This window comes from Lipophrys pholis (assembly GCF_963383615.2).
Source record: "Lipophrys pholis genome assembly, chromosome: 2".
NCBI classification, from domain to species: Eukaryota; Metazoa; Chordata; class Actinopteri; order Blenniiformes; family Blenniidae; genus Lipophrys; species Lipophrys pholis.
The window spans coordinates 23,648,984-23,658,762 of NC_137636.1; the positions used below are offsets into that span (position 1 = coordinate 23,648,984).

The following is a 9,779-nucleotide window of genomic DNA, read 5'->3' on the forward strand; positions in this document are numbered from 1 at the left end:
GATGTGGCTAAGATCACTGGGTGAAAATTTTGTGACATTGTCTTTGATATTAAAAGAGGCATACACAACTTTAACTCAACAGATTCACATCAACTGAACGCGTTGGATCATCTACTTTCTGTTTTAACTTTTGAAGACTAAAGGTGCGTTTACACATCACAACGCCAAGTCAGGAATGGCACGAATTTCAATTTCCTGACCACGGATCACGAAATTGACCTGAATTATGTGATTCAGGGCCGAGGATTCACACACCGTCACGGACAGTCGCAACCTGTTATCATGCGTCACAATTAATAGCACGAACCGCAGGCGGATCACCAGGAGTCGTAATTCACGTCACCAATATTGTCCCGCGGTGTTGCGCGTATTGTGCAGTTCTCTAACCAGTCTGTCAGGAATGTGGTGAATTGGGAGGATTTAGTGTATCAGTGGTGGATTTTGCTGTGGGCAATGTGGGCAGCCACTCAGGGCGCAATCTGTGAAGGAGCGTGAGGCGCACCCGAGGAAACGAGAATCACCCCGTCTCAGATGTGGTCTCGTGGATCCACGGGTGTTCGCCCAGGGTGTATAACAAGCCAGGTCTGCGACTGCGCATATTTATGGCTCCACACACACACCCCTCAATCATTCTACCATCAGCTGCTGAACAGTTCACATGTTCCAGATTGTCCCACATCCGGAGAAATGTCTGACATTTCATGGAGGAGGACGCAGCATTGGAGCGAATGCTGTTACGCTGTACACGCTCAGTTGTGAACTTCATGTATTGAGGCGAGTCGTTGTTCGTGGAAGATTTGTTTTTACAGCCAAAAAACAAATGTTCCATGAATCTCAGGGACGTCACGCACCATTTAAGAACCTTATTCGGATGTATTGCGTCACATAAAGAAAGTCAGAAATGTGCCAGGAATGACGGGAAATAATATTTGTAGCTCATCGTGGCTCGGCGTAAATGCAGCGTAACGTTGGGGGATTTTCAGCAAATATTGACATTTGATTGTGTGAATGCTGATTCTGAGAATTATTTGTATTTTTAGACTTGATTGGGCTTCTGCACTCTAAAGGATTGAAACCAATCAAGTATCAAAGTGCTGCTTTTTCAACTTCAATTTTGGACCACTACAGGTTCGCCGTACTTTCAGCAAGAAACTTCATTTGACATTTAAAACGTTGCCATTTCTGTCCACCGTTGAGGGGACATTCTCAATCAGAGTAGCGAGGACTCATTCAATGCTGCTTGTAGCTTTAATTTATACAAAGTCCTTAAAGCTGAAAGCTGTGGTTAAACTTAAAGTGCATATAATTCAGATATTATTCACTATTTATTCCTAGTATAATTAATTTGGAGGTAAAATTATTTGATTTTTGTTGATTTATGAGCAGGGTAGCTGCTAATAATGGTCTCCATTGGAAACGCTTCAAAGAGAAACAGATATGCTTGTAGTGATGTTGGACAACTGTTTGACCAGGTCAGCCTGTAATCTGTGGACAATCTGCGTTTCAGAGGAGGCAACATGGAGAAGAAGAAGGGAGAAAATAAGTACGTATACACAAACTTGAACTGAGTTATATTAACCCAGACTCCAACTGTTTACCTTCGCCAACAAAATTTGGGGAGAAGGTTATGTTTTTGTCCTTGTCTATCTACCTATCTGTCTGTCTGTCTGTCTGTCTGTCTGTCTGTCTGTTGGTTTGTATCTATGTATTTGACCAACTTTTTGCAAAAACCGTTCATCCTTAATTGCATGACATTTTCAGGGATGAATTGTCTTTATCCAAGGATGGTTCCACTAAATTGGAGAACTATTGGGTCAAAGGTCAAGCTCTTGTTCACCAATGTATTTTTGTCATAACGCGGTTAGTTTTAATCCAAGTGATATCAAGCCAACGCTAAAATGTTCGGTTTTCAGTTCCTTATCCTCTGGGGGGGGGGGGGGGGGGGGGGGGGGGGGGGGGGGGGGGGGGTGTTTCTCAGAAATTGTAAAATGTGTGTATGTCAGTGTCAAACTTTGATAACATGAAGCAATTCAAACACCCATAATAAATGATGGAAGGAGTGATATGGTGGATCAAATAACCTTAGTTTCTATGGTGACAAATGTGGCGTTGCAGAAGGTGTGCGCTCTCCCGAGTGCCCATTCCCGTCTATTTACGCAACCGCTACTGAAACTGTTAGGAGGAACTGAAAATAGCTTTTGTTAACAAGATGCATTGTGCTGTGCAGTTGAAGGTTGTTCAGAGCTGGATTGAGTGGCAGACTCAATAAATATGAATTGTATGCACTAACTCAATGTTTACAATCTGTTTTCCAAAAGATAAATATTCCCAAAAAGTTAAGATAGGGCAACAAGTTAAAATGTCTGGGACGTAGTTGGAGTGTTGGAGTTCATGGAGAGGAGTGTTGCCCTATCCTGACTTGCAGATCTGTAGCTGCTGAGTAGGCTTTGGCAAATTTCTCCTTTTACGATGTGCTCAACTGTTCTAGTGGCGTTGGCCTGGCAATGTCCAAATGGGGGCCCGAGAACATGGGTGTCAAACACAATTCAGTGACATACAGCCCAAAAGACATCTTGAGTGGCCTGCACTGGTAAAATAGTGCCAGAATCAACTGTAAATTTAACATTGAAAGTTTTTCTTTGATGTGGTACAGCGAATACATGATGAAAATATCTACAGTTTCACAAAAAGTTACAATTGCTAGTGAAATTGCTACAATCTCAACATAAAGCCAATTTTAGTGAAACCTCCTTGTGCAAAAAAAAGTGAAATGTCCAAAAAATGTCTTCTAGAGCTGTTGCATTAGGTTTTTACAGACTCACCCAGACAGCATGGCTTTGAGGCTGATGCTCGCTTGCCAATAATGAAGTAGCTCGCCGTGATGAGCAGCATCACTGATATCCCAGCTCGGAACTCAGTGTTGTGTTATGTCCACTGCTCTTAAGAAAACTGTTAAAAAGTTGATAGTTTCTTTGTTGTTGTTTTTTTTTTCTTTTTTTCAAATTGCTTAGTGGTTTGGTTGGCCAGATTTGAGCCACTTGTGGCCTTGTGTGTCTTATGTTTGACACCCCTGGTTTAGACACCTATTATCCTCACATGCATGTTTTTGGAAACCAGAATGCATGGAGAAAACTCACTCATGCACAGAAAGAGCGTGTCAACTCTACATTGTAGAAAATGCTCTATAAGTGAAATCCATTGACACAGTACTGTGTGTAAAATGGATAACTTTTTGTTTGGTTGTCACTTAATGGGATTTCAACATATTGCAGTATTCTACTTTATTCCTCCTCTGACACACTTTTTTTTTTTTTCTTTAATGAAAAACCTGTTTATTTGAGCCCATCAGCTCTCTGTTGTGCAGCATGACATCCTCCCTTCCCCCAACCAGCTGTTTATTAAAGACAATATGAAATGATTGACGCGCCGCTCAGGCAATGGGCTTCAACCTGTGGGCGTGGCCCGAGCCGCCACCAGCCAATCGCAGCCGACTGTGTATCGGGCATTGTAGCTGGATGAGTATGATGTCGGATGTCAACTGAGTATAAAGGAAGAAAAAGGAGGTGCAGAGAAGGAATTTGGGGCGATTATCGAGGTCGGTCAGTCACATAGTTTAATGCTAACAAGCTAAAGAAGCCCTTCGAGAGACTGTGGTGGCGGTGACGTGTGTTTGTGTGTGTGTTTGGAGCCTGGTCGCGGTGCTTTTATTGGAACAAAAGGCTGCTGTTGAAGCAGGAAGTGAGCGGTCGACTGTGTTGTTGACACTTTGAGTCTGTGGTTGCCCCACTTTTCTCTTTTCTCACATATATAAGGGTTTAATTTGTGACTGACGTGCAGTTATGATCGGCTGGGAATTCATTTAGGAGGGTGCCTGCTTGGTTTGATAAGTTGTGTTTGCCTGAGTCATATCTCGAACAGTGTCAGACGTGGTCGCTTCAGACTTCTCATATTTGAACGTATTTTCTACTCTGTGCAGTTAAATTCTACTTCATCTTACATGTAATACTGATAGTTTGGTTTCCCATTTACCTCTGTTGTCCTAATTTTTATATATATACTCAACCACAATGCAGAATGACTGCAAAGGAAGGCTAATGTTCAGTGGTTTCCAACCTAAGGTCCGAGACCTCCATGGGGGTCGCCAGAGATTACAAGAGGAACCGAAGGCTTTGTCTGCTCAGATGTTTATTAAAAAATAAGGCCCAGTCTACACGACAACGTTTCAAGTGAGAAATGTGGTTGTTGTTTTTTTCATTTCAGAAAAAGTATCGCATTTCCACTGGAACGTTTTGAAAATGATGTCCGTTTCAACACTGAAACAGCGGAACTGCTGAAAATGATGAAGTTGTCATGCCAGGACATGAGTCGACCTTGTTTCTGTAATGGAACTACACACAGAGAACAGTCGATATAAACATTATTACTAGTACACAGACATTCGTACAGACAGACGACCAAGTTGGATTGTTATTCCAGTGACTGTCGACTTTGCATGTGCAAAAGAACTATTTTCTATGGGCGTGTTGTGCGCTGTAGCTTCGTTGCTGAAAAGTTGTGTTTTCCGCATTTTCAATGGAGACGGTGTTGGAACGTTTCCACCTTGAAAACCTTTTTCAAAAAGTAAAGTTTTCACCCGTCTACATGGAGATGGAGTTCTAGCATTTTCAAAAAGTTGCGTTTTCAGTGGCTCTGAGCACCAGTGTTGTGTAAATGGACACTCAAAACACAACAAACGTTTTCTGTTTGCACTTGAGGACATTGTTGTGTAAACGGGGCTTGAGTGAAACAAAACCACCAAAAGAGACTTTTTAAACCTTGAGCAGACCTGGAAAATGTCCCAAGGCTTTTATGTGTAGGTCTTTTGTATGGGAGGGCATCCTAAGCTGTTTTTGGGGGTATTATTGGGAACTCCAAGGTAAAAAAAAAAAGGTTGAGAACTACTGATTTAAGCCAAATATCCATTTAAAAAATTGTACAAAACATAGATGTACTTAAACTGAGGCACATTGGAGTCGTGGTTTGCAGTCCTCCGAAAACACTTACATTTTGTCCAAATACTTCTTCTGCCTTTGCCCTCGAACGAGTTCAGTGTGTGTAAACCTGTTGCTCATCGCCATAACTAGGACTTGCCAAGCAGTAGAGAAAGTCACAGGTGGAGTTTCTGTCTGACATGAACAAATGTGTACGATTCCATCTGCTGCCAAGAGCCAACCCATCCTGTTCTCTTGTGGAGAATATGCAAAGAATGACCTCACAGTCGAAACACTCAATGGGTCTGTCTTAGTGCATTTCTCTTATAAACGCTGTGATGAGCACTTTCTTTCAGACCCCCTTGTGCCGAGTTACCTTTCAAATGTCTAATAATGTTCATACTTATAATATGAAACAATAGTTTGAAGTTACTGGGGTTTTTTTTATTCCCTGAATTTTCCCTTAACAGGAAGTAAACAAGATATTTAAGAGCGGATATAGACCGTGTACATAAAATGAAAGAAAAGAATCGGATAGATTATATCAATTGTTTTTTAACCGTTTGAGCAAAAAATGTGGAAACATTGTTTAATCTCAGGTCACATTTCAGGTTTAGGAGACCCATGAGCTTCAGTGCGTTGGTTAGTATGTCTTGTGCTCCGTTATGTGAACACTTTAAAACTTTAAAGAGGGAAATGACTCCTCAGTTCCTCTATTAACATTCGTCATAACGGAGCCCATCCACCTCAGATATTTTAGATCTCTTATGCGCAGAGTGTTCCTACACACTATGTATTCAGACACCTTTATATTTCAACCAGTATTTGCTTCTGCTGCAGTTGGAGCGTGTTTGTTGAGTCAGGCCACACAAACCTTTGCTCCCAATGTACAAAAAAGGCCTTGTTGCCACTTTACTGTTTTTTTTTCTACCTTCTACTTAGTGAGAAGAGCTGTCGTTTTGGAGATAATCTAACGTGGCTGTTTTTATGATCCTAAACTTCCTGATCGGGCTCCTGACTTTCCCACACATGACAACATCACTATCCAACCCTGTCACCTCACTCTGTTTGCTTTGCTGCTAACCTGGCTATGGCGTTTGGTTCTGTTGAACGTTATCCAGGTTTGAAAAAATACTAAAAAGTTTTTTGTGAGCATCTCACAGAGAGAACGCCAAACCGGCTGCAACGCTACAACTTTAGGCTTAAAAATCAGTTGGATGACTTTGCTTTTGATCAAAAGAGAGGGAGGCACTGCATGTGTTTTTATTCATGCATCCTGCATAGTATAAGTCATTTCAGAGTAATTTAGTCTCAAATACTTTGAAAACACAGGCGAGTTTCATGCCACCCTGTAACCTGAATGCCACAGAGCACAGCACGGAGCTCTCTCTCACAGCGTGCTGTGTTGTGAAATGAACCTAACTTGAGCTACCAGCACATAGGCAGTTATGAAATGTAGGAAAAACACTGATTTGCTGATCTCTATTCCATCATTGAGTGTATATGTGCAAACATGTTCTGCTCATGTCTCTTAGTCTTCAGGAGAACATTTCAGTTTAAATTTATTTAACAAGCGCAATTATTCCACCAAAACACATCCATCCTTATTACTTCATCAGGAATGGCCAACAAAACTAGAGTTTATTCATAAAGCACTTTTCGCAGATAAAAAAAAGAATCAAGTGCTGTACATATAAAGGGAGCGCTAAAACAACATAAGCATGATTTTGTAATACACATAACAAAAGTGGAAAATCCATCCAATACAGTACAAAGCACTATGGGACTGATCCACTGACTAAATCGGGTGTTATTGTTGATGAATATAAACCAGCGCATCAATCCGACTAATGTATTCATCGAAATGCACCCAAGACTCAGCAATAGCTTTGCGTGTTCACTTGAAGACATTGTCTGAGTCAAAGTTTGACAAAGTCTGCTGTCCAAGGCGTCTCACCAAAGTGTGACAGTCAAAAGAAAATTACCCGTGACAGAAGGCGTAATGTGTAACATTACAAGGTATACTTCGAACTGCTGAGTTAAACGTAACACATAATGACGGTACATCTGCTGTAAACCTCAGAGTTCTTCAGTAAGAAGTGTAGGATTGATGTGACGAGTCACCAGTCTTGGAGCTCTTCACACCTTTTTTATTCACCCTTTCACACTCCAGTAGATGCTATGCAAAGAGACGCATATCATGGGGAGCGCTTGAGGTTTACCTGTACAGACTGAGGACTCTTAACACAGACAGGGCGATTGGATTTTTTCCTAAATCACTCATAGAAACCATGTAGCATGAGGTCTATTGTGTTTAACTGACACAACATGTAGTAAAAACTAGTTTCAGTTTTCAGTTTTACATTGAATTTACCCACAAAACTAATAAATGCCAAATGAAGAGATACAATATTTGAAAATGTCACCATTAACAAAACCCTTTAAAAATTCTACCTACCACCCCTCTCCCGTTCTGCCCCCTACAGGAGGGACATGGCCCAGGAGACCAACCAGAGCCAGCGCCCTCTGCTCTGTTCCACCGGGTGTGGTTTCTACGGCAACCCCAGGAACAATGGCATGTGTTCGGTGTGCTACAAAGACTTCCTTCAAAGACAGAACAGCAGCGGGCATGTCAGCCTACCAGGTGAACGCTCACACAGGAAGATTGGCGATTAACTAAACCAGCTCCGAGCCAGGACGTCGTCTCGCTCTCACAGCACTTTTGGGGAGAGTAATCCGTGCTTTTATTACACCTGGGCCGGATTACTGTAACACACTTTATGTTGGCGTCAGCCAGTCTTCAAACTTCAAACGCCTTCAAACTGGAGCACGTACGAGGGAACGCATAACTTCTGTTCTGGCTTCTCTCCACTGGCTGCCTGTGCATGTTAGAATTAATGTTAAGATTCTTTTATGTATTTTTCAATCTCTGAATGGTCTCGCCCCAGAAAGGAAGGGAAAAGATACGCGCTTTGCAAATTTGTGGACAAATAAAAAACTGAAAAGTGTGGCGTGCAAAAAAATTCTAAATTAAAATGCTACAACTGACTGATCCAATCAAGACATCCCTGGTTTACTGAATCTGTTATGTTTGTAAGTTATATTTAATGGCCTACTTTGATAATGTTTCTCCTACAAAAGGGGTTTAAATCTTTATGAGATTCTCTGGGAAAATACGTAGAAATGAAAAAATTCAGACGGAATGCGCTTTTGTGTGCTAAAATGCACCAGATGGTATTAAGTGATTGATTCACTAAATTGTGCAGGGTCTTCCTCGACTGAGAGCAACATTGGAGAGTCCCTGCGCGCCCAGTGCTCAGACGACGCTCCAGTCGCTTCACCAGCAGCCTCGTCCCCTGCACACACTTTGTCTGCACACTGCAGGTAGGTTGCAACACCTTCCATCGCTTTAGAAATAAATCATCCGCCACAAATCTCACCGTGGTCTGATTTATGTCATTATCTCCAGATTTTTATTAATAACGTGTGCTGTGTTTGTTCGACATCATGTGTGTGTGTTTGTCTCTCAGTGCGTCACCTTCAACCTCAGCGACCTCAGAGGAGAAGAATACCTCAGGAGCAGCAGCCAGTCTGACAGCAGAACAATTACAAAGTAGGATTTCTTCGCTCTCCCCTTTCAGTATCAAAGTTTGCAAGAAAGAACAAATGAAAAGTATGGGCTTCTTAAATCTAAAATAGTTCCCAATTCAAGACGGTCATTCCACAGTACGAACTCTATTAGGGTAAAGACCTTAAGATAGCTTAGGACACTCGTTATGATCTCCCAAAGCCCAAATTCTGAACGGATCATTTGGGGAATAGTGAAGAGAGAATAAAACAGGGTTACATGCTCTTCCTGACCTGTGGAAGTTCCCAGACGTGTTCATCTGTGCCTGTGCGTGTTTATCAACTGAGTTTGGACTTTCTCCCTCAGCCTCTGAGTCTGAAGCGCTGCTGGAGTCTTCGCTGGAGACTGAGGAGAAGCCCAAAGCCAAGACGAAACGCTGTTTTACCTGCCGCAAGAAAGTCGGACTGACAGGTAACACACACACACACACACACACACACACACACACACACACACACACACACACACACACACACACACACACACACACACACACACACACACACACACACACACACAACACACACAGCTCTGTTGGTAATTAAGTTGCTCTAATCGCACAAACTATCTTTCTCCTCTTGATATTTTGGCAGAAGTTAATTTACAGTGTCTCTTACTTTTGTCTTCTCATTAATAATAAAGAACAGGGGATAATCGCTCGTCCTCTCAGCGTCTAGTACTTCCTGCAGTATCAGGAACCTTTACTAATATTGGTATCGGTGCTTCCGTAGCTTTTAACAGAAATCGCACCAAAGATTACCTCTTCATCGGTTGTCGTCCTGCTAGAGAGAATCAAACACATTTATTTTTATCAGTGTAATTAAAGGAGGAGTCAAATCTAAGCGGTTGGGAAAATGACCGAGCATGAAGAAGAGTGAGCCTCTCTGTGACGTTCTGACGTTCGCTTTATCTGTGCGTCTCAGGCTTCGACTGTCGCTGCGGGAATGTGTTCTGTGGCCGCCATCGATACTCCGACGTCCACAACTGCACCTTTGACTACAAAGCCGACGCGGCCGAGAAGATCAGGAAAGAAAACCCCGTGGTAGCCGGAGAGAAGATCAAGAAGATCTGAAAGCAGTCGGTGAATAAAACTCGAGCCAACTGCCGTTCCCGGTCTCATAGTCCTTCTTCTTTTTTTTTGTTTGTTTGGATTCCTCTGATGATTCAGAAGTGTGCCAGTG

General features: G+C 42.2%; 1 protein-coding gene across 5 annotated transcripts; it reads left to right on the plus strand.

The window, feature by feature from the left end:
* The first annotated feature begins 3,500 nt into the window (after positions 1–3,500).
* On the plus strand, positions 3,501–9,779 carry zfand6 (zinc finger, AN1-type domain 6). 5 transcript variants are annotated; one of them, XM_080458781.1, is made up of 7 exons: positions 3,527–3,563; positions 4,261–4,379; positions 7,457–7,614; positions 8,237–8,354; positions 8,501–8,583; positions 8,905–9,009; positions 9,522–9,779. In XM_080458781.1, the coding sequence occupies exons 2-7, from the start codon at positions 4,351–4,353 to the stop codon at positions 9,668–9,670; spliced, it is 642 nt and encodes a 213-aa protein (XP_080314907.1). In that variant the 5' UTR covers positions 3,527–3,563; positions 4,261–4,350; the 3' UTR covers positions 9,671–9,779. The 5 variants fall into 5 exon arrangements, with proteins under 5 accessions (XP_080314906.1, XP_080314908.1, XP_080314907.1 ...); XM_080458780.1 differs by lacking the exon at positions 4,261–4,379 and having other exon boundaries at positions 3,501–3,563; XM_080458782.1 differs by lacking the exon at positions 4,261–4,379 and having other exon boundaries at positions 3,505–3,595.

Coding starts and splice junctions, on each gene's coding strand:
- zfand6 (XM_080458779.1), top strand. CDS start 4,132: ATGGGGGTCGCCAGAGATTACAAGAGGAACCGAAGGCTTTGTCTGCTC. Junction 8,355..8,500: donor ACTTTGTCTGCACACTGCAG/GTAGGTTGCAAC, acceptor TTTGTCTCTCAG/TGCGTCACCTTCAACCTCAG. Junction 8,584..8,904: donor GACAGCAGAACAATTACAAA/GTAGGATTTCTT, acceptor TTTCTCCCTCAG/CCTCTGAGTCTGAAGCGCTG.